Source organism: Leguminivora glycinivorella, chromosome 1 (genome assembly GCF_023078275.1).
Source record: "Leguminivora glycinivorella isolate SPB_JAAS2020 chromosome 1, LegGlyc_1.1, whole genome shotgun sequence".
NCBI classification, from domain to species: domain Eukaryota; kingdom Metazoa; phylum Arthropoda; class Insecta; order Lepidoptera; family Tortricidae; genus Leguminivora; species Leguminivora glycinivorella.
In genome coordinates, this window is record NC_062971.1 from 24,305,844 (window position 1) to 24,333,509 (window position 27,666).

General features: G+C 37.6%; 1 protein-coding gene across 1 annotated transcript in view; it reads right to left on the reverse strand.

Moving 5' to 3' along the window:
• Positions 1–27,666, reverse strand: part of LOC125229926 (chitin deacetylase 1) — a 39,581-nt gene that overhangs the window by 6,294 nt on the left and 5,621 nt on the right. Inside the window, exons 2-8 of the mRNA XM_048134879.1 lie at positions 19,844–19,944; positions 15,357–15,468; positions 9,620–9,747; positions 7,120–7,259; positions 5,415–5,457; positions 4,163–4,339; positions 1,788–1,926 (exon numbers count right to left, since the gene is read on the reverse strand). Of these exons, the coding sequence (XP_047990836.1) occupies positions 1,788–1,926; positions 4,163–4,339; positions 5,415–5,457; positions 7,120–7,259; positions 9,620–9,747; positions 15,357–15,468; positions 19,844–19,944 (840 nt within the window). The remainder of the gene's footprint in view (positions 1–1,787; positions 1,927–4,162; positions 4,340–5,414; positions 5,458–7,119; positions 7,260–9,619; positions 9,748–15,356; positions 15,469–19,843; positions 19,945–27,666) is intronic.

The window sequence follows — 27,666 nt, forward strand, 5'->3', positions numbered from 1 at the left end:
CCAAATAAAATGTAAGCCAAGAGAAAGGCAGGTTTAATACATGTTCTACTAAAATCATTATTTCCTAAAAGTATCCTTACAATTGGAAAAAAGTTATTTGAAGAATGAACATAAGTTAGGTACTTGTAATAGGCAAAATAGATACAAAACGTCCAGTTATGAAAAACTGGCCAATCTACAGCATAAGTAGGTACAAATGTGAAATAAGTTTTCTACGAGCTACTTTAGGTAAAACACTCATTATTTTCTTAGTCGTCGCTAATTGGCACTAGACTAGACGCGTGTATGACTGTATGTATTTCTCGACTAATTACAACTAATTAAGTACCTAAATATAAGTTTTATGTTCGTCGCGATATTTGCCAAGTAGCGGTACTGATAAATCCTTAGAACTTAGAATTAGCAGTATCAATTGTAATTTCAACTCAATTTTAAATCTTTTCTATATATGTACATATGACGAGTAAAAGTGTTCCTGTGGCCTATTTGCTTTAATAAATTATTTTGATTTTTCATTTTTTTTTTGATTCCGCTACATGAAGCTAAACGTCGACGGCCTCGACTGCAAATAAAAATAATGTTGGTAAAAAATAATTAATGTGAACCCACTACGCTTACTTATTTCTCTAAGCTATGTACTAATGTGGGCACAATTAGTTTTCATGTGTTTCGCTGACGCAGACATATGGGCCGAAATTGACACGATACCTCGCTACAACGAAAATTGATTGACGTTGCCCTGAAGCAGCACAACGCCTGGATATGACATGCGCAAAGCCATGAGTCATGAGCGTGCTATATCTCTGTAATATTATTTTACAGGACTATTGTACTTTTTGATACATAAAGAATTTAATAGATTAATATATCTACTATTGTTAACAAAGGGTTGAATGTCACTTATTTGAGTCGCGGGTATTTCAAAGGTTTTTTAGTGGAATTTAACACTCTACTATTCATTCTGAATGCGAGGAAAGTAAAATACAAATATCAGTTTAAAGAAACATTATTACATAATTATAAACTTTTCAAGTATAGGTACTTTCAATAAAAATTTAGGAAAAAAAAAATCGTATTAAAACCAAATTTAATTTAGAAAAAAAAAATCAAACCTATTCGGAATACTCGGAATGCAAAATCGTTCTAGTGCTGAAACGTATCATTTACGCGTCATGGAACTACACCGACCCTCTTTCAAAGAAGAAATGAGATTGATCAATAACCTACGAGTAATAACATCAGCCCCTCTAGCACAACTTGTCTTATCGCGCTCGAGTCCATACTTGAAGTCGCGCTTGATGTATGGACTCGCGCGCGACAAGACAAGTTGTGCTAAAGGGTCAAAACGATAATACAATAGTCATCAGTTAACTGTCATTGTAGAGGCTCGAGTGAGAACGCTAGCTGTGCTAGACCGCCTAATATTATTGCTTTGGTTATTTCTCAAAAGATTACAAAATAATCACTTACTGAGAAATACATGTTTAGGTACACTTAACTTATTACAGAGGAGAGAGTAATTACACAAAAAAATTGCCAACTGCCGTTTATTCGAAGAGGCAGTCTTCCGTAAGGAAAATATCAAAGAAACCTGCCTTTCAAAAATGATTGCAAAAATAATTAAATAACTAAGTATACAGCGAATAATATTTTACTAAAAACTAAAGCGGGTAGATCTACGCTACGATACATGCATGCGCAGAAGCGCATCATTAATGATTATTCCAATGTAAATTCTAATTGGCCAACAAAACAACGTGTGTGTTAGGCAAGCGGGAAGTGGTTACCAGGGAAAGTCTTAGTGGGGCAGGTTCCGGACTTGCACTCGTGCGGGATTTTGAAGTCCAGCGTGTAGGGCCACACCGGCACTGGCGATGGCGGCACGCCGATCGAGCTGTCGTACACGAACCCAAAGTCTTCTAGAACCTGCAAATAAATGAATAAAAATAGTAATCGGATCATGGGCATTGTATGGAGTCCAGCCGGCGTATCATGCTTCCAATTTTATCACTTATCCACGTGGATAAGACACCTGTCACTCTCACACTGACATACTTGCTAAAGCGTGACGGATGCTTTATCCACGTGGATAAGTGATAAAATTGGAAGCATGATACGCCGGCAGCCGGCGTACTATTCTTCCAATTTTATCACTTATCCAAGTGGATAAGACATCTGTCACTCTCACACTGACATACTTGCCAAAGCGTGACAGATGTCTTATCCACTAAGATAAGTGATAAAATTAGAAGCATGATACGCCGGCAGTTAGTCCATAAGTGAGTTTTTTTTTTCACCACACCAAATTGCTCGGATATCCATATTGGCATTTGGCACGTCCTGGTAAAGAATAACTCTGTCCCCTTATAAAACAAATAAATATTTATTACTAGCTTTTGTCCACGGCTTCGCTCGCGTTAAATTCGAAAATTGCGGAATGCTCCATACAAAGATCCACCCCCAATTTTAGGAAAGTGGGGGGGTTAAAAAGAGACAAAAAGTAGTACATGTCACTCTCCATCCCTTTAGCTATTTATCTCCGCTTAAAAAATCACGTCAATTCGTGGCTCCGTTTTGCCATGAAAGACGGGCCAACAAACAGACACCACACACATTCCCATTTATAATATTAAGTATAGATTTAATTTGTTTGTAGGTGTTTCACACCAAGCGAAATTCAATTGTAGAATTGAGTTATTGGTAGTTTAGTCAAAATGTCGTAACCCCGTAACTCTGACAATATAATTCAAGTCAGTAAATGAATTGCTGCAGAATAGATGTTTCCAACGCCTCTGGGTGAGCGCTAGAAACGGTTTGAGCGATCGAAGGAATTAGTATGCGCGCACTTCTCGATTAAAACTTGATTATTTCGATTCTGCAGTGGAATTTAACTTGATGTCTATTTATCTGAAGTATAATTAAATACTTCAGATAAATAGACCTATTAAAAGAGGTAACTCTATATAGAGGTATCTCCCTAACCTTTGACAATGAACCGTCGGTGATTTTACTACGATGTAGCGTTATCTAGAAGAAGTTTAGGTGAAATTTTATCGTTACGTAATATTATTACATTCATAGGTTTGGTAGCATAGTTATCACTCACTAAAGAATATACATAGAACCTTATCAGGTTCCCATTGACTCTCGTTAGCAATTTGACCCTGATTCTATTACGCGCGTATAGATCAAATTGAATAGAAGGAAAAATAACTTATGTGTAAGCGCGTAACAACCATACATATGTAGGGAAATATAGGTACAGCTTGTGTGTTCGTAACGTCAAAACAAACATATACTTATGCTCAAAAAGATCTCATCTGAAACGGCCCTTAGGAGTCTCAGGTTCATTTGAGTAGATGTCTAAGGGGTTTCATCCAATCCAGAATCAAGATAACTTTAATTGGTAGCTACGTACAACTTTCATGCGAAACCATTTAAAGCTTCTTTTAAAATTAATCAAACCAAAATTAAACTGAAGCCTTTCATAAATCCCGGGTCTTCACCCGGCAGCATTACAAAAGTTAAAACTCAATTGTCAGAACTGTGGGAACTATGGAATAAATAGTGCTGAAAACAATTGAAGCCCTAAAGTTGGTGCTCGGTTTGGCAAGCAGCGATAAGGCCTTGTGCGGGAGCCTGGTTTTAGTTCTGCGCTTTCAGATGAACACATGACTAAGCGGACACGAAATACGCTCTGGTTCAAAATCTGCCAAGCTTAAACGATTCATACGGGTACTATAAATACAGACTCGTAAACACAATGCTAAATTGAATACATATAGATTATGTAGCACCGCATTTATTTGTATGAATTTTAAATTGAGTATTGAGTAAATATACATGTAACTATACTAAGGGTATTAAAATTTAATTCGCCGATAGATGACGCTATAGGCAATAGTTTTTAATAGTATCAAAGTAAAAGTATAATTTGAAGCCAAGTTGCATTGGCTGTCATGTTTCAAAACATTTAACTAGTGCCTCAGTTTTGGCAATTAGACCAATACTGTAACGTGCCACGGCACGACGCTGTGACGTGATGTTTTACGTGTACCTCTAGATTTGCACGTCACGACGTCGCAACGTTACACGACGCCGCAACGTGCCACAGCTCGTCGTCGTAACGTCTAATTGTGTATAGGCCCTAAGATGTACTGACCTTGAACTGTGTGTTCCGGCCAGGCTTGAGGAAGGGCGCGCGCGCGCCGATGACGTCACCGCGGGAGACGTTGGCAAACTTGTTCAGGATCTCGCGCATGCCGATCATCTCGCCCGCCCACTCCTCGTAGCCCTTGTCCTGCAGGCCCTGCTGCTGGGATATGGTGCCCGTGGCGATCTGTAAAAGGTGATTTCATTGAGAAAACTAATAATAGTAATAATGTCCCGGTTCGAATCTCGGTAAGGACATTTATATGTGTGTATTAAGTAGTTTAATTTTGTAACATTGTAATGTCATATTAAATAAAGTCTATGTCTATGTCTAAAAGAGTTAATGAATTTAATCAACTTTTATTCTTTCACAATCATTATGTCACCATAGTTTTTTTTACGACCGGTCTGGCGCAGTCGGTAGTGACCCTGCCTGCTACGCCACGGTCCCGGGTTCGAATCCCGGTAAGGGCATTTATTTGTGTGATGAGCACAGATATTTGTCCCTGAGTCATGGATGTTTTCTATGTATATATGTATTTGTGTATTATATATATCGTTGTCTGAGTACCCACAATACAAGCCTTCTTGAGCTTACCGTGGGGCTCAGTCAATCTGTGTAATAAATGTCCTATAATATTTATTTATTTAATATATAATCACGTAAACCAAGAGTGGCTCCGCCCACGACGTCCCAAAGGTCTGGAACGCAATTGTTCCGTGGTTAGATATACATACCTACATCACATACAGTCATTATTAGGGAATCATTCTTATTTCAATGGTGAAAATCGAGTTGTTTACAAATTAAGTAGGTATATTAAAATAATGTTCGTAAACACCCAGAGCTATATACCAGACGCGAGGAAATACAGCAAACTTATACATTAAGAAATAATACAAAGTTAATGCCACCAACCTCCCGATTAAAACTCCATTCGTCCGGCCCTTTATCTATGTCCACAAAATTGTATAATCAACTCCCAGAAAAAAAAATGTAAAAGAAGAATACCTATTTGTACGCAAATTAAAAGAAATGCTTACAAACAAAAGTTTTTACTCTGTTAAAGAATACTTAGACGATAAGTTCTAAATATTGTGAAATTATTGAAAAAAATGCTTATACATTATGTTAGAAATAAGTTAGAATAAGAAAAATTGCTATGCCCTTGCAGGGCTCATGTTTGAAACATTATTTGTTATAAATTTTATACCTATTTATACAACATGACTGCAAATAAAGAACTTGAACTTGAACTTACTTCGTGTCCTTCATGCGTCAAAGCTTGAACCATTGCGTAGTTGCTGAAAAATACAAAATTATTAAAATATGTACCTCAAAAAACTCATCAAATACCTATATTTAAACTTACGCTCAGCTCTCCTCACATCAATTATACTGATATACCCTGCCCAACAGTATTACTTTCATGCATAACATTAGAGACTTTTCTACGAGCCTTCCCGTTACGTTGCGCGTTGCTTTAATCATTTTCCATGCGGGCACTTTATTACGTGGATGCGCCTCGGACAGAGTAGACGAAATTGCTTCCCTAATACACTTTTCGTTGCTGACGGACTTTAAAAAGGTTATTTTAAGACATTCTGCAACGTCTTTACTCTAGTTTACACAAAGCTAGGATGCGACTAACGCCTCGTTAAAGTAAAATTGTCGGAAGGCCCTGGAAAACCACTCTTATTATGGTCGACGTTGGTAAAATGTTCTCTATAGTTGGGAAATCGTTATGTTCGATGGCTGGAAGTCGTTAGCAGCTGACTAAACGTGTACATTCTGTTCTGTGAAAATAAGTACTCTATTTTGTTGTTGGAGTTCGATCTTCAATTGTCTGCCTACACTCGCAAATTCTTTGTATGCTTACATATACCTAAATACTAAATAATTATGGGTAACATACATACGTTACACCTTTGAAAGTATTTTTGGTTCAAACATTTATTAAACGCGAATACTCGTCGGCATTACTAATTTCATATTAGTAGTCTAGTGAAAATAAGTACTCTATTTTGTTTTTGGAGTTCGATCTTCAATTGTCTGCCTACACTCGCAAATTCTTTGTGTAGAAGTAAATAGTAAGACACTATTCGACTTGTACAGCAAGATATAGATTCAGTCGTTAAGTGGTCTCATGACAATGGGATAGTTCTCAATGCTGACAAAACCAAACTGCTACTAATCCACTTTCCGTATCTACCTATCACCAATATTCCAATTAGTTATCCTTGTTGTCACCAAAATATGAATAATTGTACCTGTAGACCTATAGGAATGCAAATAGACGAACATTTATCCTGGTCGCTACATGTAAACTTTATCTATGACAAACTCAGAGTTTTACTTGGTAAATTCTTCCATTTAACATTTAGAGTTCCAATAGGCAATAGGCTTTGAGATGTCTTTACATGTCACTGGTAGATTCCATATTGAGTTATGCACTAGACAGTTATGGATTAACCACCAAGACTAACATAGATAAATTAGAAAACATTCAAATTCGATTTTTAAAATTACTAGTTAATAATAAAACCAAAGCAAAATGTAAAGGAAACTATAGGTTTCTTTTCAAAATATGTAAAATATTACCAGTCAGCCTTAAACATAAATACCTGCTCGCAGTCAATAACCATGGCTGTCTAGTGCAAAACCCCCCTAACTCTTCTAATGCGCCAATACATCCTATAGGGCACAGCTATTACACTAAGTCGGTGGCTACAGGTAAGCTATCTGTGCCTAGAATTCATAATTATTTTTTTTATACCCCTTCACTTTATTGTGACAAACTGTCGATATTATTATGCACATGTTCTAGAATTCAGAATATAATTTTCTACATGTAATAGGTACACCAATATTGGCGTCACGTCGTTAGGTGCGGTATGCTTTAAAATACGATTCTACAAAGTTTACCTATACGTCTTTCGCCGCTACAAGTTGTATTACAAAATTACCTGTACTCGTGAGATAGGAAGTACGTCCCTCGAATGGGGCAGCCATTTGGGTTCTTTATGCCGTTGAAAACTTTCTTGTACAGTTCGAAGTTGTTCAAATTGACGGCGCCGTCGAACGTCAGCATTATCATTTGGGGAGTCTGAAAACAAAATACATTTGAGAACCGCTTTGTTTCAGGAGTTTACGTTTACGTCAGAGACATCAATCAATCTAGATATAGGTATTAGATAGAAGTATGAAATGGTGACAGTTATCCACAGTATTTATATAAAGTGAACTAATCGTTTTTTTTTTACTGTACCATGTAACAAGCACAGCTGATGCAGAGAATATTGTCTACATAAAAAAAAAATTATACCACGTCGGTGGCAAACAGGTATACGGCAAGCCTGGTGGAAAGCGGTTACCGTAACCTGTGGACGCGTAACAACACGAAACAAGCATTGCAGTACCTACCTATGAACTAATTATTTTTTTCATATACATAGAAGTATAGCCTGTGTGGTGACGGGTAAAGAATTTCACCACCCCCTTTCTTCCCATGGGTGTCGTAGAAGGCGACTATGGGATATGGGTTAAATTGTGGCGTAGGCGAGAGGCTGGCAACCTGTCACTGCAATGTCACAGTTTCGTTTTCTTTCAACCCCTTATTTGCCAAGAGTGGCACTGAAGCTTCAGTAGTTTCATGTGTTCTGCCTACCCCTTTATGGGATACAGGCGTGATTGTATGTATGTATGTACATAGAAATAGAAGTACCTATACAAAACCAAGCCAATGCAATTTATGCAATGAGTAAAAAATTCATTGGGTAGATATTTTAATTACTTATTAGCGTTAAAACAACACAACAGTATTTATTTAGCAGTAGAAAAAAAGTTAAATAAAGTTGCACACCGGTCTCTGTGCTACTTAGTAAAGTACATTTTATAGCTGACACAAGACATTCTTTCCTCTCGGAAATACATACTTGCGAGACATTCTATACATACGAACTTTATATTTAGTATAAACTATAAACTACATCAAACCGTTTGATAGCGATCCTTGTTACGCTCGTCGTACTTTTCTAAGAAGTAAGTATTAACAATAATCGTCTCGAAGACTGATGTACGTACTTGAGAGTGCTAACAATCGCGTTGACAAAAGAGAAATTAGGGACGACCTTGACCTGATCGGAAGACGGAGAAAGGAGGCTATCATCCAGTTGGATGATAAAACAAAACACAACAAACGATGTCGTTCATTGACTTTGGATAAACCCAAATCGCATATTGGAGTAGCATGGGACCTGACAAAGCATACCTATTTAATTATTTCCTTTGCCTATTGCCTGCTATTGGCAGAGACGTATGTACCTAGTATAGGCACTGCTTCCCACGCACTCGTCGGCATGACGGTTCAAATAAAAAGTCTCTAATACTCGTTAGATAAATTTTATAAAGTACAACAACCTGGCAGGCAAGCACTATTAGTAAGTGCGATAGGGAGGGCTTGATGTTTTATCATTTATCGCGCGACCATGCTTGTATGTATGCGGCAACCATATCGTCTTCTATAAGATCTCACAGTTTTATTACTTAGCTATACATTCTGGCATTTTGAGTGTGTAATGAATGACCGCCACTATATAGGTGAGTGTTTTATTGTTGTAATGTATACCTATTGCTGTATTGTTGTGTTGTCTAACAATTAGCTTTAAGACGATACGGTAGGGGTAAATTCTCCATACAAACGCTCTCGACTATTTCTTCCCTGGCCCCGTAGCCGAATGGCATTTCTCCGACGCCAAACGAAAGCGATACGCCGCTGGCTCTGTCGCGCCAATACGCAAGCGCGATAGAGATAGATATCTACTAGCGCTTCGTTTCGTGAGCGTTTCGTGAGCGATTGTGCCATTCGGCTAGCCACCCTGGTTTTTGAAGATAGAGCAATGATTTTTTCAACACAGATTGTTATTATTTTTATCTGTGTCGGACCCTGTGGTCGGACCGTTTTGATTTTTTTTTTTGATATTCTGCTTTTAGAGACTCTAGAGCCAATCAAAAATTTCCAAAAACGGCCGTTTTCATTGTGGCGCAAAAAAAGGTGTGATACTCAAGATTGGTAACAATTAACCAAAAAAGCTAAACGGTCCGACATAGATTATTTCATTGTTATTCAGATTCTCAAATTTCGTTCCGATTGGTTAAGTTTTGAAGGAGGAAATAGTCGAGAGCGGAACCTCGATTTTAAAGATTTTTTTGAAATATCTTTTGACTGAGGTGTTCTTAATGGACAATTTTTTTTCGATAAATCTAGTTAATAACACTTGTATATTTAACTAAAATTCCCAACTTGAAAGAGGTCCTTTCCATTTTAGCATTTTCGCTACCGTATCCTCTTAAGATCTTCAATAATGTATAAGTACTAACCAATATGTGCCTTGTTGTCTTAAATAATAAATAAATTAAATTATACGATACGATACAATAATTATTTTTTGTAAATATGGTACTAACGTCTTCAGGGTCTAATCCTCCGGGGATAAGGGTGCCGTCTTTGGAGCAGAAGCACTGTGGTAGTTCGCACTCAGACGGCTCACACTTGGCTGCCAAGTCAAGGGGAGCCTCTGTTATGGGGGCTGGAGCTGTAAATACAAATATAATAATTAAATGCCAGCTTGGATGAGAAGTGCGTGATGGGCATTTTACCAAGAGGTTTTTCTTTTAGTTTTAATCGTTTTATTTTATAACAAGTCATCGTTTTCTTTTACTTTTAGCAAGGACGATTTAATACTAGACTGACAAAGCCCATATAAAAAAGCGTACCCCTGTGTATGGGCGTTTTAGGCTTAAAACTAGATGGCGCTGTTCGCAGCCTGGAAGTGGCCAAAATCATATTTACCCCAAATATTTTTGCGTGTTTTTATTTTTTATAAGAACAAAAGACGGTATTTCTTTATTTTAATATCATGACATCACGTCAATACACATTTTGAAAAAATAAATTTGTAGGCATTGTCAGTATAGTTATGATAGTATTTAATAGGTGGCGCTCAAAAATATCGAGGTACGATTCTTAGTATGAAGTATGTGAATCCTATATAAATAATCCTTGCTTTTAGTATACTATATTTAATTTACTATCTTACAAATACCGGGTGGGCCCTGTAACAAAAACAAAAAATTTAACAGTAGAGCCTACAGGCTATATACTCCTTAGGCCGTTTTCACATTATCCGATCCGATATCGGATGTCGGAAGGATTTCAATAGAAAAAATCCAAGATGGCGCCTGTTTTGTATGGGATATCGGTCCAACATCCGATATCGGATCGGATAATGTGAAAACGCATTTATACTACCGGATTTTTATCATTATCACCCATGAAATATTTTCCTAAGATACCTCTTGAGATGTATTCCTAAGATATATCTCATGTATTGAGAATTCTGTTAAGTATAAAGTTGGACACACAACGTCAATGACATCAATAATGACGTACATTGAAGCTAATATAACAGTAATATTTATTTTGTATGAAAAATTTAAAAATTAAAGACTTCATAATTTTTAAAAGTCGCTGATCAAAATGTTGGTCAGTTAAGAAGTACAGTTTCATTTTTTACGTTTTTACAGGCCCCACCCTGTATAACACATAACATCTAATGAATAATATTACCAATTTCGTATAGTCAGCAGAAGAACATACATTTTATTCAATTGGACGTTAACGGTTATCTATAAATGATGTATTACGCTATTATTAATAAACGTTTACTAAAGTTGAGAAGCCGATGATAATCGTTTGTCCCTTTCTACCATGCTAATACGGAAAGGGACAAAGGATATTATCGGCTACACATCTTTAGTAAACATTTAGTATGAATAAGAGGGTTAACATGCGATGCGGTTTCACATTCTAACATTACTCAAGGCAAACGTCCGTAAAGGTTCTCTCTATTTCTGAACACCAGTTAGAGCATACGAACCTACCCGTTTGAGGTGAGGGTGACATAGTCCCTGTTTGCACTCTCAGGGGAAATGCTTCGGCAAACGAACTCACACAGTCGAACGAGAATTCACAGAGATACTGCATATGTATCATAGATCATATACAAGCCTTATTTGGCATGTACAAAGTACATCAAAAGGGTAGAAATTTAAAAAAAAACGGCAACATTGTGGGGTCGCCCTTTTAAAATCAATTTGTGTAAGAAAACAGCACAGATGATAAAATATCAGGCCGTTCCTATCGCACTATTAGTAAGTGCGATAGGGACGGCCAGATGTTTTATCATTCATCGCGCGACCATAATTTTGCCTGCCAGGAAAGCTCTACGATGTTGCCATTTTTTAGTCTCTACTCTTTTTTGCCAGGCTTACAATACAACTATCACATGTCTCATAATTTTAAAGCCAAAAATTGATATTGCCACACGTCGATTCTCAAAAATAATATTTCATAAAAAGGAACTTTGTTTTATCACTAAATACTGCATTATTAAACGGTCTATAATAGAGTGCTTTAATTGTCACACTTTGGCACTAACTTATGTTACTTCTTGCTTGCTTATGTGTCTTATTTTGACAGGCATGATTTACCCCTACAATCAAGACGAAACATCAATTTTCTCATGTCGAATAAGGGGCCTGCAAGGATTTCATACGGTTGGCGTAACATGAGTCTTGGTGAACAACCAGTAGTTCCATTTCGAGAATTGTAAACAAGTTCAGATACGAAATCAATTTCAGAATCGTTAGCTATGGTCATAGATGCATGATACTCGTGAAATTGGTGTAAGTTTAGAGCAGCCGACGTATTATGCTTCCAATTTTATCACTTATCCACGTGGATAAGACATCTGTCACTCTCACACTGACATACTTGCCAAAGCGTGACGGGTCCTTTTTCCTCATAGATAAGTGATAAAATTGGAAGCACGCCAGCAGCTTATAATGTACGTCTGACTTATTTAATAATATTTGACAGTAAATATTAGGCCTTTTAGACCGAATAGTAAAAATTCAAGGTACGTCAACCGGGGTGGCTTTAGGAAAATTTGGGGTTCCTTTGATAGTATTTAAACGGCTTTAAAATTAATATTATTCATTATTTACTGAAACTGTTCATGTAACTAGTTAGATCAATAAATATTCTTGTAAATTTACCATAGAAAACCGAGAATTTACTGTATGACTTTAAAACTAAATTTTCAAAGTCGCCCCTGAGTTTTAAAGCCACCCCGGTTGACCGTAATAATTATTCATAAAATTTGGTTATAAACTGGCCAAAATCCCCCTGCCTGCTAAGGCGCGGTCCTGGGTTTGAATCCCGGTAAGGACATTTATTTGTGTGATGAGCACAGATATTTCTTCGAGTCAGAGTCATGGATATTTTTTCTATGTATTTGTATTATTATACGTATCGTTATCTGAGTACCCACAATACTATAATTATTTATTTATGTTAGAAACTATCTATTATATAATGCTATCCACTAAGGTATTAGTAGCATTTTCAGTACACATGGTGCTACTTTATCGCACTAGTGCGAGAAGTGGTACTTTATGTGCCAATGTCGAAACTACAAAGGAATATATATGTGAGTGTGTTTAGTAAAACGTCCCACTTTGTCGGTTACCATTAAGGAGAGATTTACTTGTATTTTATATGAATAAACTGACAAGGCTTTATAGCAATCGACAAAGTGGGACGTTTTCCCGTGCACACTCACAATTATGTACTAACATCGTCGTACAATACACGTGCGTAGAGGAAATTCGTAACTTGTGTCGATTTATCGATCATGGCCGTGTTTTATATAGGTACACTCTTTTCAAACTTCCTCTGCCTCTCTAGCACAACTTGCCTTGTCGCGCGCGAGTCCATACTTGAAGTTGCGCTTGACGTATGGACTCGCGCGCCACAAGGCAAGTTGTGCTAAAGGGTCTGTTCTGCCCTTGCATCGTAATGGACAAATTTGTTTATGCAAAGCAAGGCATGAAGTAATCTATAATTAATTATTTATAAAAATAACCGTTTATTTTAACTACCTACTTATTAAGTGTGCACCAGTAGGCCTAGCACATGATGGCCGCGGGAGTATGTCGCCGCGAGATAGATCACACGTCTTCTTCTAACTGTATTAATGACAGAAGGACGGGTAGTCTATCTCGCGGCGACATACTCTCGCGGCAATCATGTGCTAGGCCTACAGGTAGTCTCTATGTCTCTAATGTAATAACCTAACCACAAAATTAAAATTTTGAAAAACCCCCGACCGCGACCTCGTGGACCGATTTTCATGAAACATGGCTAAGAACACTCCCGACTAACACAGCTTTCAAATAAAAAAACTAAATCGAAATCGGTTCATCCGTTCGGGAGCTACGATGCCACAGACAGACACACACACAGACAGACAAACAGACAGACAGACAGACACGTCAAACTTATAACACCCCGTCGTTTTTGCGTCGGGGGTTAAAAAGTAGGCGCTCCAAATAATTTGTATAAAAAAATATTCCCACATATTCCTTAGAAGTAAGCTGAAGCGCTGGTAGCCTAGCGGTAAGTACGTGCGACTTTCGTTTCGCGGGTTCGAACCCCGGCTCGCACCAATGAGTTTTTCGGAATTTATCTGCGAAATGTCATTTGATATTTGCCAGTCGCTTTTCGGTGAAGGAAAACATCGTGAGGAAACCGGATTAATTCCAATAAGGTCTTGTTTACCCTTCGGGTTGGAAGGTCAGATGGCAGTCACTTTCGTAAAAACTAGTGCCTACGCCAAATCTTGGGATTAGTTCTCAAAGCGGACCCCAGGCTCCCATGAGCCGTGGCAAATGCCGGGATAACGAAAGGAGGATGATGATTCCTTAGAAGTAAGCTAAATTCAGTAAAAAAAAAATATTTCCGCACATATTACCTATGCCAAAATTATTCCTCGAATTCTCAAATTGCCATCCCAGAAAGCCCGTAAGAGATAATTATTATTATTGAAATTGGTATCCACGAGCCATCAAGAGCACTTAACAGTACACAGAGCACCTTCTGTACACAGACCATTTACTCGGCGGCACTGGACTGAAATGAAGGCAAACCGTTTGGCTCCATTAAAACCATTTGCATGTATCTATGTATGCGACTAAGGGCGATTTTAGACTAGTGTTTCTACACCAGTATACGCCGGCTCATACACGAGCGTTAGTGTGTTTTCACATTATCCGATCCGATATCGGATGTCGGACCGGTACCCCATACATTACGGGCGCCATCTTGGATTTTTTTCTATTGAAATCCTTCCGAAATCCGATATCGGATCGGATAATGTGAAAACGCACTTATATGATTTTGGGTTTGACGAGCTTACTTGCGAATAGCGACATTTATCCGTAGGTATGTACCAATCTGATCTTATATAAGGTGCACTAGGGTAATTCCGAAAGTCCTCAAATTTTGAAAGTCGCACATAAATCACCATTATTTCCATCATATCAAGATTCCCCTTACGGAATTACCAGAGCATTTCTGTCATTCGGAATTACCCTAATGCACCTTACGTCCGTACAACGCTCTACAAGCTAGACGGCTACTACTACGACATATTCGATAACGTAATGCGTAACTTTCTATACATATCGCACGTACTCGAAAATTGGTTTCTAGAAAGGTTAATCGCTTAAGTTAATTTATTTATCATCACCTGCCTGCATACTTATACATAATGAATGAGCTATTTTACCGCCCTAGGGCGGTAAATTGAACACCTGGTTGGGGCCCCACGACCTGTCAAAAATTACAAGATGGCGGACGAATGTTCGAAATGTCAACGTAGGTGTATTTCAATACATTTAGTTTAAAATTTGGTTATTACTTCGCGAGTGTGATGAAAACATTGTGTATTAAGGGCGGAACTGTATTAACAAACTTTACACCATTACAACCTAATAAATCCAACGCGGTGTAAAGAAACGCTCGTATAAGCGCGTATGGATCAATTGTATCTCATGCAACGCGAATGATACATTTTCTAAGCTCGCTACGCCGAAACAATCGTCTGACATACACATACGCGCACAAAAATATTTTGTAGTCTGAAATCGCCCTAAAAACAATTGCTACCCGGGCATAGTAACTTAACAACTCTGTTGAACTACCACTCGTAATATGTTGACATAGAGTTGTAGTCAACATTCCTTGTATCGCATGCATGTATTATTTAAAGTAAGTAATGGTATGTAATTAGGGACTCACTCGTAGCAATGGGACCGCATCTCGCCTCCGCTTTAAACGTGCAGAACTTGCTAATGTCATCGAAATATAGCCCAGAAGGGCACCTGTTCAGGTACGGGTAGCCATCCACGCACTGCAAGAAAACACAACAACTTAAACTATGAAATATATAATATAATTTGTAATCCTTGAAATTCTATTTATTTCCTTGGTTTAAGGTACGTATTAACTATAAACAATGTTTCGTAATCAATGTTGATAAACCGTGTTTCGAAACAAAAATGTTTATAGTGAATACGCGCCTTTACATATTTATCATTTTGTCACCAAGAATTTAAAATATACTTAAGTAAAATTTTGGCATCTGAAAGTACATTAAATAATTATCGGCATATTATCCCATAATAAGTACAATTGTTTCAGACCTATCTAGCTAGTCGTTAAATTTAAAATAGGATCGTAACTTCGTTTGTGTGCATAATCCGAGATAGTTGCAAACGCTTAAATTCTAATTTATTGCACCAGGGTGGCTAGCCGAATGACACAATCGCTCACGAAACGCTCACGAAACGAAGCGCTAGTAATGCGAAATGCCATTCGGCTACGGGGCCAGGGTGGCTAGCCGAATGGCACAATCGCTCACGAAACGCTCACGAAACGAAGCGCTAGTAGATATCTATCTCTATCGGGCCTGGGGCCTGGCCCCGTAGCCGAATGGCATTTCTCCGACGCCAAACGAAAGCGATACGCCGCTGGCTCTGTCGCGCCAATACGCAAGCGCGATAGAGATAGATATCTACTAGCGCTTCGTTTCGTGAGCGTTTCGTGAGCGATTGTGCCATTCGGCTAGCCACCCTGTTAACACTATTTTCGTTTCAATCGATTCTCTCTAAATTATTGTACCAAAATACTCACTTAATTGCAAGTAGGTACGTAGTTTTTGGCCTAATAGGCTATTTTCTTTCAGTAAAATCGGCTTGTTTTTAAGAACTGACAAAACGAATTTGAACGATTTTCCTACTAATATCGATATCGTCGAGTAACAACCAACACACTCTAATTACAAAAAAAACCGGCCAAGTGCGAGTTGTACTCGCGATGCCACAAGATGCCTCAAGTCATTTTTGCGAATAATCGATATTTTGAACAATTTCTAAAAAAACGAAACAGAAATGAATTTATATGTAATATTCAAACGCGCTCACACACTTTCAAGAGATTTGTGATTGATTGCCATACTACATTCAAGTTTAGCTGTTTTGATTCTACAATCTATCTCCTACAGCGTTTTCGTCGCTGGATTGATCATCGACATAACTATTCATATATGAGCGTTTCGTCGACATAACTTTTCGACTGCGAATGATAGACCTACACATTGGTTCGCCGATACGCCTGTTTGACGACTGACTTTTTCATCGGAGTAACTACTCTCCGAAAAACTTTTGACCGGCGCATGATTCTCCGACAGAACCTTTCAACGGCAGTCGTTTGGCCGACAATAGTACAGTCAACTGCAGAGACAAGGAGACGCCCTGCCATACAAATTTGTATGCAGCTGTCTGTACATTACGAACCAAGTGTTTTAAATCGACACGAGTTACAAATTTCCTTTTCGCACGAGTATCGTATGACGTTTTTAAGTACGGATAGCCCTCTGCAGTTTCCACCTGACCAAAAAATGAACGATTTTGCGCACTAGCGCGGCCAAAACGCACCATCTGTACTGAAATAGTACATTTCGATGCAAGTGCGGAAAAGAGGAAGTTCAAAGCGAGGGCGACAAATCAAAACACGACCGAACGGAGATAGGAGGGAGATAATATAGCACCATCTGCACCGATAGCATGGTCGCGCGATAAACGATAAAACAGCTATCGCACTTACAAGTAGTGCGAAGGAAAATAGTATTTTATGCAACAGGCGTTTAAAGGAGGTCAAAAAAGACGAGTGGCGTGGGTAACAATTTGAGGCGAAGCCAAAAATTGTTATATAGACGCCACGAGTATTTTTTGACTCAGTTAAACACCATTGCATACAATACTTTTTCTACGACCATGCACTTGGTTTTTAATAGTTTTCTTGAACAACTTTCGTGAAAATCACTGTTTCCTGTATTTTGACGCGTCGGCCTCCCCTCTGTTCGTGCTTCGTGCACTCCCCCGCGCCGCCGCCAGCCCCCGGCGCCCCGCGCACCCACGCTCGTATATCCATTAAAGGCTACCTAACAATGCTTTAAGAGCTATATCGTATGCGTGGGTGCGCGGGGCGCCGGGCGGGGGCGGGCATCTTTTATGTAGGGTTTTAACGATCTATGCACGACACTGTAAATGACGAATAACAACACGGCAGTAGAAAAATTATTTTAAGTACAGGCAAGTTAATAACTCTAAAAGCCACATCGGCATATTATTAGCTTTTGCAATAAACTACCTACATCCTACATACTACTGAAATCCTATTTATATATTTATTTATTTCAATCGTGTACTAGGATATTCTACACCTAGCACTCCAATTTCATAGTGTCCTTCATCGGAGCCTGTAAACGGAAGCTTACTCACTTCCTGCAAACACAAGGCGAAATGCAATAGCTTTGTCTCGCCATCAGCTCTAACGATCCGATTTAATGTCCATTTCGATAGTCTTCGAATTCATCAACGTTTAGTCCATTGTTGACATAGTCTAACAGTAGACGTTATTGAGTCTGTATGTATAGGTACTCGTATATCTAACTAAAATGATTAAGTAAGTACCTTTTTGATATTGACCACCATTGCAAAATAATTATTTGTACAACGAGAGAGCACGCACAGTTTATATCTTCTCAAGTACTAATGAATGTGTACCTGTTTGTTAGTTTCAATGGAACCCTAATATCAATATCAAGAGCGTACCCTACAAGCTATTTATAAAAAGCTCTTTAGATATTCTGGTTTTAAAAGTCGACTCACGTTGTTATGACTAACCACAGCGTAAATAAACGAGTCTTAGGCAAATAAAGAAGTTTGCTTAGTTTTATTTCAAATTGGAATTTCACGCATTTCGTGCTTGTATTTGAAAAATTGAATGAATTTATACAGGTTTGTGGTTCGTTAATCAAAAGCCACTACTCAGTTGATTTGTGTGTTCCATTAAATCCTTGTAAAACCGTGTTGTAAATATTTAAATAAGTAACCTACTTACATATTACTTATGTTACAGTAAAAACCGTTTTTGCTATAGACTGAAGACTAGAAACGGTTTTGAATTTTATAAAATAAAATTTACTTAATCCTTTAAAAGAAGCTTGTGTTTTGTGTATTCGTCATAAGTAGTTTTTACTATTTAACATAAAAATGTAATAAATAGGTATAGGTAAAACTAATTATCACCACAGCATGTAGGTACTTGCTAACATGTTTTATTCTCGTTTTTAACTAAAATACAGTGTGTAAAGCTAATACGGACAAATCTCTTAACAGTACCTAGTGAGTATAGGACATAAGAAATTTCACTAAAACAATATGAATTAAAAACATATGGATACAAAATATTTCCCCAATGTAATGCAAACACACTCGCGTTAAACGCTCGTTGACAGTTGTCATTGACTGTCATGGCAACCATGTTTACAGTACATTGTTGCTGAAAAATTTTACAAAAATTAATTATGGAGTGTAATTAAGAGTTACTCTAAATCACCTCTTAATTAATGATTAAAACTAATGAACTCCATGTCTGTCTGGTTTAATTTATCGCCCGTTTAAGACTTATTAGTATTTTTAATAATATAAGTAACGAGCCTGTACATACATTTTTATTCAATATTATTATTATACATATGTTTGTAAAACATAAAATTATCTTACAATAAAACTAAACTATTAAATCTAAAATTAAACTTAAAATAAAATTAAAATTAAAATTAAATTAAACTAAATAAATCTAAAATTAAACTAAAGTAAATCTAAAAACGGCCCCTGTGGCATAGTACCGAAGACGCTGGCAGCATTTCCTCGCTGGATTGTCAAGCTAATACGCTGAGCGAGGAAGCTGCCAGCTCTTCGGTCGCCGGTGGCGTCTCTTAGTCTCTTCGATAAGTCCTTGAAGAGACTCAGAGCGCCAGGGCCCCACGGACCAAGGGTCTCGACGCCGAATGGAATAAAAATATATTCGGCGCCGAGACCGCTGTATTTTCCTACCTTTATTTTCTCGGCCGCCTCTGCTGCTGCCGCTGCCCTCACAGAGGTTCGGTGGAGATGAGACGGGGCCAGTGTGTCAACGCAAGTTGCGTCCCAAACCAGCACCCGTCCCATATTCCACGGAACATATAAGTAACTGGTTTTAATAAAATACGCCTTTGACTCAAAAAAGGTACCTACAATCAAAGAAGTCTACTCGAGCGGACATAGAGTGGGTACACGCAAGGCAATTTTTCACGGATTTCCTCGTTGCGATCTCCGAGGACTATCAATTTATGAACACCGTAAGAAAAGTCTGATTTAAATCGGTTCTAGGTAACTTACTTGATAAAAACGTCTGCAGGTAGCTGGATCTGCAAAATTGCCGTTGCCTGTCGTACCTTCAGGGCAAACAAAGTCCTCCTTTTCTTTTTGTTGACCGTTTACTGGAAAAAACATCCGTATTAATTTATAGGTACAGTCAGTATTACCTACACCAAGTTACATTATTTGTATTAAATTATTACACCGTGTGTGTTTAAATGAAGTACCTATTAGGATTGCTAAAATAGCGTTAGGTTCATACAAGCCGGACTTTTTATGACGCAACGTATTTCTTTACAACACAAATTAGTACTAAGTACAGGTAACGGCCTGATACTAATTTAAACAATCGTCAAAAATTTGATCCGAGGCATATCGCATCTAGATCAAAATCATATGACGTAAAAAGTATATTTTCTCAAACATGCAATGAAATATTGTCTTTACGTTCCTTAAAATGGGCTGGGAAGTATCGGTTTTTGGGCGCAACAACTCGAGAGGACTGTAAAGGGATTTCATATTATTTTTTAGGCCTAGGCCTGCAAAGTAACTTTTTTTTATAAAATATTGTCCTTTAGAGCATTTTTTTTTTTATTTCATTGTATGTTTGAGAAAAGCACTATACATGCCTCGGCGTGAAAACGGATTCCTGGCCTCGTATCCCTATCCGTATATACCCACTTGGCCGGAAATCCTCATTTTCCCGGCCTCTGATGTAATGTACTATATATTAATATTAAAATCGAACCGTTCGTAAAATTATCGATTAACTTTATGCGCCTCATGTAGGTGATAAATGTTCGTTCATTCATAGTTCATTGATAATATCTTAGGTTACAGGTCTGGCTTACATGACAAGTATAAATTAATACATATTAGAAATATAGATTACAAATCTATTAACCATATTACTGCATTAATTTATTAAATATTTTTAGTCCAAACTTACTTGAAGCATCAGTTATGGATACTGTTAATATATGTAAGTACTTATGTTGTTATGATACTCGTGTTGCTAAATTCATGAGTCCCAGGTGCGCGTTTCAATAACATGATTGCAGTTGGTACAGTATTTATTTATTTTATTCTTTATTTATTTATTCCTTAAATTAACATTAATGGCCTAGCTAAAAGTCAATCGTACAGGAGGGTAAAAACATGAAACACACACAGGAGGGTATAATAAACATGGTTTCATAGACTTTTTTATTTAGGTAGGTAGGTTCTGCTTGTACACAAAATTTTTCAGAAAAATCGCAAATGTAAACCAAATATCCACCCTAACGCTGAGCTTTTAATCCGATTTATCAAATAAAGTTTCGTTGGCAGGTATTGGTTATGCGCTTTGACTAGTACCACACCTCGGACACTGGCGATTAAATATATGAAAGAGGCGCGTTCCTAGCACACAGTCTAAGCTCGTGTAGGTGAACGCGTACTATGCTTGTATGAGTGAGATATGACAGGTCGACTGTTCGCGTTTTTGACAGGCGGTAACTGTCAGGTAACCGAGAGGGGGTGGGCGGCACTTTCAGCGGGGAGCGGGAGTGGCCATACTGTACGATAGTACTCTTTATTATACTGTGCTAGTACCTAGTGAATGTAGCAATATGCCAAAGAGAATTCTGAAAACGTCAAAGTAGTAATGAAATATTAGCGGTATTTTTCTTTTATTGCGTAAATTCTTTTTCTGCACTTCTATTGCCAAACATTCTCAAAATGCTTCTGCATGGTAGTTTAAATATATGCCAATGAGTGACATAATTCGTGTCGCACAGTTATACATATTTTTACGCAATCACCGCAGGATTGAACGCATGCGATCAATTGAATGAAGAGAAAATACTTTGCGGTAAGCGCGTAATTAATTAATTTTCTCAAACATGCAATGAAATATTGTCTTTACGTTCCTTAAAATGGGCTGGGAAGTATCGCTTTTTGGGCGCAACAACTCGAGAGGACTGTAAAGGGATTTCATATTATTTTTTAGGCCTAGGCCGGAAAGTAACTTTTTTTTATATTAACTTTTTAACAAAAAATAAAACCGCCTTCAAAAATAAGCGCGTTACAAAACACGGAGAAACTAAAAAGCAAAAAGTAATAAACCTTTGAATTCAGATTTCTTATCGTATTGCAATAATCTAAACATCCAAATTATAAACAAATCAATTATTTTTGTAGTCGGTACCAGACCTGTTCGTCGCCTTGCTATTGCCTGTTTGCCCCACCCAAACATACACAGGCTGGTACCGACTCCAAAAATAATTGATTTGTTTATAATTTGGATGTTTAGATTATTGCAATACGATAAGAAATCTGAATTCAAAGGTTTATTATTTTTTGCTTTTTAGTTTCTCCGTGTTTTGTAACGCGCTTATTTTTGAAGGCGGTTTTATTTTTTGTTAAAAAGTTAATTTATTTGTTGATTTTTAGTGGTTCCTAGTGATATTATATGTATCAGTCCGAATATATGTACAGTAGTGAAAGAATTATCCTTTAACTCCTAACCATTGAGGAGTTGACCTTCCATCATCAGCTCAGCCACATAAAATTACTACCGTCAGGCGTAAATACTGGTGTACCTTTGAAAATACACTAAAAACATTACATGTGCCTATAACATTTGAAGAGTTCCCTCGATTTCTCCAAGATCCCATCATCAGACCCTGACTTGGTGCCAATGGGACCATCTCGGGGTTATACCCGTGCGATCAAAAAAAAAATTTGAAAATCGGTCCACGATTCTCGGAGATATCGAGTAACATACATACAAAAAAAAAAAAAAAAAAAAACATTCAGTCGAATTGAGAACCTCCTCCTTTTTTGAAGTCGGTTAAAAATATTGTCCTTTAGAGCATTTTTTTTTATTTCATTGTATGTTTGAGAAAAGCACTATACATTCCTCGGCGTGAAAACGGATTCCCGGCCTCATATCCCTATCCGGCCTCGCTCGCACGCTCGCTCGGCCGTATATACCCACTTGGCCGAAAATCCTCATTTTCCCGGCCTCTGATGTAACGTACTATTTCATACATTCTGGGAATTCACGCATGCGTTCAAAAGTGTATCGCTCAAAACAACCCCGCGCTTGCAATACTTCCTAATCCTAACGGGAACTTATTAAGTAGAAACTTAACGTCTTGGAGTGTGCATTATGATATGAAAATTTCCAGTACTTCAAAGTCAAGTCAAAATAGTAAATATAAAAGGCAGAGGAAATAATTATATGAAAATTTTAAATCCGGGCATTTTTAACGGATTTAAATTGGGTAGGTATTCATACTCGTAATTATATAATGACCAGCTTTTGCCCGCGGCTTCGCTCGCGTTAGAAACTCACTACTGCCGGCCAACTAGGATGGGAGGAGGAGCATGTATTTACGCCCGACAGGACATATTAACAATCGAACGAAAGGAAGTATCAGCCTTGTGTGAGGAGATGGAGTTTGAAGTGTGTGCTGTGGAATGTGTCGGCTTGGACCTTGTCGTTGCATGCATCTACAGGCAACCAAAGGGTGACGTAAACTTATTTTTTACCAAATTAAATGAATTACTTAGTATGTCAATTTTTCAAAATAACAAATTACTCATATTGGGCGACATGAACCTAGACTACTTTAATAAATGTAATAATATTAAGGAATTAAACATGATATTGAATCGATTTAGGTTCAAACAAATTGTTAAATCTGCTACTAGAATAACAAACCACTCTGAAACATGTATTGATCATGCTTACACTAATATGCTAAAGTCTGATATAATAAATGTAATATGTAATAAACTGCAATTTTCTGACCATCCTTATGTAAATATAAACATTAACACTTGTAATGTTCCTCAACAAGATAATGTGTTAATTAAACGATCATTCTCAAATGAACGCAATCACAGTTTTTGTCAATATCTAGAATTTTATGATTGGGACAAGATAATGATGTTAAAAATCTGCCCAAGTAATAAACTTGAAAAGGTACTTCACGTTTTAAAACATTGTTTTGACATTAACTTTCCATTAAAAACCGGCCAAGAGCGTGTCGGGCCACGCTCAGTGTAGGGTTCCGTAGTTTTCCGTATTTTTCTCAAAAACTACTGAACCTATCAAGTTCAAAACAATTTTCCTAGAAAGTCTTTATAAAGTTCTAATTTTGTGATTTTTTTCATATTTTTTGAACATATGGTTAAAAAGTTAGAGGGGGGGGACGCACTTTTTTTTCCTTTAGGAGCGATTATTTCCGAAAATATTAATATTATCAAAAAACGATCTTAGCAAACCCTTATTCATTTTTAAATACCTATCCAACAATATATCACTCGTTGGGGTTGGAATGAAAAAAAATATCAGCCCCCACTTTACATGTAGGGGGGGTACCCTAATAAAACATTTTTTTCCATTTTTTATTTCTGCACTTTGTTGGCGTGATTGATATACATATTGGTACCAAATTTCAGCTTTCTAGTGCTAACGGTTACTGAGATTATCCGCGGACGGACGGACGGACGGACGGACGGACGGACGGACGGACGGACGGACGGACGGACGGACGGACGGACAGACAGACATGGCGAAACTATAAGGGTTCCTAGTTGACTACGGAACCCTAAAAACAACTAATTAGAAAACTCATTCAGTAATATTGAAAAGACAAATGTAATACACTTCCAACTTAGAAAAACTATAAAGGATAAACTTAATTTACACATGAATAACATTCCTGTACCGCAGGTAAACGAGGTCACATACTTGGGATTTCTCATAGACTCAGGTCTGACATGGTCACCTCATATTGAAAACAATTGTAATAGGCTCTCGTCAGCTTGCTATGCGTTATCTAGATTAACTTTAAGCCTAACTGAAGATAACTTAAAAATAGCATATTTCGGTTATTTCAATTCCATAATGACTTATGGAGTAGACTTGTGGGGTACTGCTGCAGATCGCGAGAGAGTATTCAGAGTACAGAAATACGCCCTCCGTATAATGGCCCAAAAACCACGTGACCATCCAGCTAAGGAATTATTTATTAAATTTAGAATACTAACCTTGCCTAGTGTATATATACTTGAAGCATGTAAATATGTGAGACAGAATCTTGCCCGGCTGCCCACAAATGAACAGTTGACCGGCACCGTTACACGCAGGCGGGAGCTGCTGCGGGTGCCCCCATGCCGGCTCACTAAGTCAAGGAAGTCCTCACCAGTGCTCGGGATAAGGTTATACAATGCATTGAGTGATGATGTAAAACAGTTGCCTACTGTAGGCTTGTGTCGTTCACGAACTATGAACTGTTAGGAATAAAATCCCATCAATGACCGAAATGAACTGAATCTTTCCGTGGTCTGAGAATCGGTCTTTGCTCATTTAGTTCAGTATAGGATCGGCGAGCGCTTAAACAAAGGATACTATAGACTAGACAGCCAAATAATAATACCACTACCGAACGAGATGGTCACATACAAATTATAATAAGAGTGACAGAGAGCAAAATGTTATTTTTTGTCTTTGTCATAGTTTCACTTTTCCGCCGCTGCCACAAACGAGTTTGTGGCAAACAATAAGGACGTGACTTGTCAAGCTTATTATCCGCCCAAATTATGTAGGTTGTTTATGGTAAACTGTCAGCCATTTTTAAAGTGATTCTTAAATTCGCTCCATTATTCTATATCTGTCCCTTACGGGTGTACGCTTGCGTCAAGTCTATGGTATCCTTCGTCTGAGGGCGAGCGCGAATGGTTTGGATCGAGAACGAATGTGTGACTGCGTCGACCGAAAGCGAGAGCTATTTAGCAGAGCAACAAAAAAAGTCAAGTTTTCATATTAAACTTCGGTTACTTACAACCTTTCGGCCCGGAATGTTACTATCTGTGGACTATTCATATCATTTTGACACTATTCGGTCCCATTCGTTCTGATCTTTCCGACCGCAGTGGTCGCTGGTCTGGCTGAACTAAATGAGCAAAAGACCTAAAAGAGCGAACTAGTTCGTTGGGGCGATTGAACGAGATCGGATCGCTCCGATCAACGAACGAAACGGCACAAGCCTAGCCTACTGATAATATGTTTGTCAACAAACTCAAAAATATCTTAATACAACTAGCTTGTTACAAGATTGATGATTTTTTCTCTGACTACAAGTCATTGGCCCAATCACACTGAAGAAAACTTGTAATTAATTACTATAAAGGTATAAATAAAACATAGGTAAATAAATATGTACCTACAATTAAATTATTTATGTGATATTAATTAGGTAAACTAAAGGTAAATGATTAGGTAAATTATTTAGGTAAACTAAACAATAGACAAGTATGTATATAACCACAACCTGACTTATAAATGTATCATTTATGAATAAAGCATTCATTCATTCATTAGAGACAAAAAGTAGCCTATGTTACTCTCCATCCCTTCAACTATCTCCGCTTAAAAAATCACGTCAATTCGCAGCTCCGTTTTGCCGTGAAAGACGGACAAACAAACAGACACACACACTTTCCCATTTATAATATTAGTATGGATTACCACAAATACCACAATGCGAGAATAATAACAAAATGGCACAATTAGATATCATATTAACATCAAACTGAAACTTCGAATTGGCCTGTACAACTCATTTGTAGCGAACACAGACAGTCTCATTCCATTCCAGACACCCCTAGGGAATTTCTAACGTCACTATAAGTCCTACCTACGTTGTGGAAAGTGCTATGTTGGTCAATGGTCATTGTCGTTACAAACAAGGTGATATTGAGAGCCTACGTCTGTATTACCAATGCACTCGTGATCATAAATTATGTAGGTACTCATTATAAAATATATATTCGCCCCACTGCTATTATATAAGGGGGGCAAATAGGTATGTTATTTAACCGCACGTGCCAATATTGACACCCGAGTATGCGAAGGATTCCAATATAGAATGTGGAATCCTGAGCGTTGCGAGGGCTTCAAGGCACTTAGGTTGAACAAATTTTGCCACCGAGTGAGACACAAAATTTTTCAGCACATCAACACGAGGAAAATATTGACTGTAAAACATCAAACTACATAAATTTGACAATTTATTAAATTTTTATGAATCAAACTCATCAATCGTCAATAAACCAGCTTGGGTCATCAAGTTTACACAAGTATGAAATTACTTTGCACTATTTTGAATAAAACGCAACTTTGTCATTCGTTTTTGAAGTATGAAGAGAGCCTTTACCAGCAGTTAGTGTGGTTAATTAGTTATTTGTTTTACAAGGGGGCAAAAGTTGTTGTTTAACCGCACGTGTCAATATTGATACCCGAGCAAGCGTAAGATTCCTATATTAAACCACGAGCATAGCGAGTGGTTCCAGAAGTGGAATCTTGAGCGTTGCGAGGATTTCAAGGCACGAAGGTTAAACAAACTTTGCCGTCGAGTGAAACACAACATTTTCCACCACACCAACACGAAAATAAATACTGACTATAAAACTTCAAACTAAATGAAATCTATCAATTGATTCAATATTTATGATTCAAAATCATCATTTATAGGTAAATTCTACCAGCCAGCTCAAGATTTCAAGTTAAAATTTGTATGAAATTACTTTGCACTCTTGTGGATGTAATGCAATTTTGTTATTAACCGCCGCCTCAAATCTCAAAGGTAGGGGTTCTCAATTCGTATGTATTTTTAACCGTCGCCTCAAATCTCTCAAGAAGGACGGTTCTCAAATCTCAAGTCGTCTGTATGTTTTTTTTATGTTTGTTCCTCGATATCTCCGTCGTTACTGGACCGATTTTGAAAGATTTTTTTTTTTATTGAATGTACATGCATACAGATTGGTCCCATTTTTCTCAGAACCCAGTT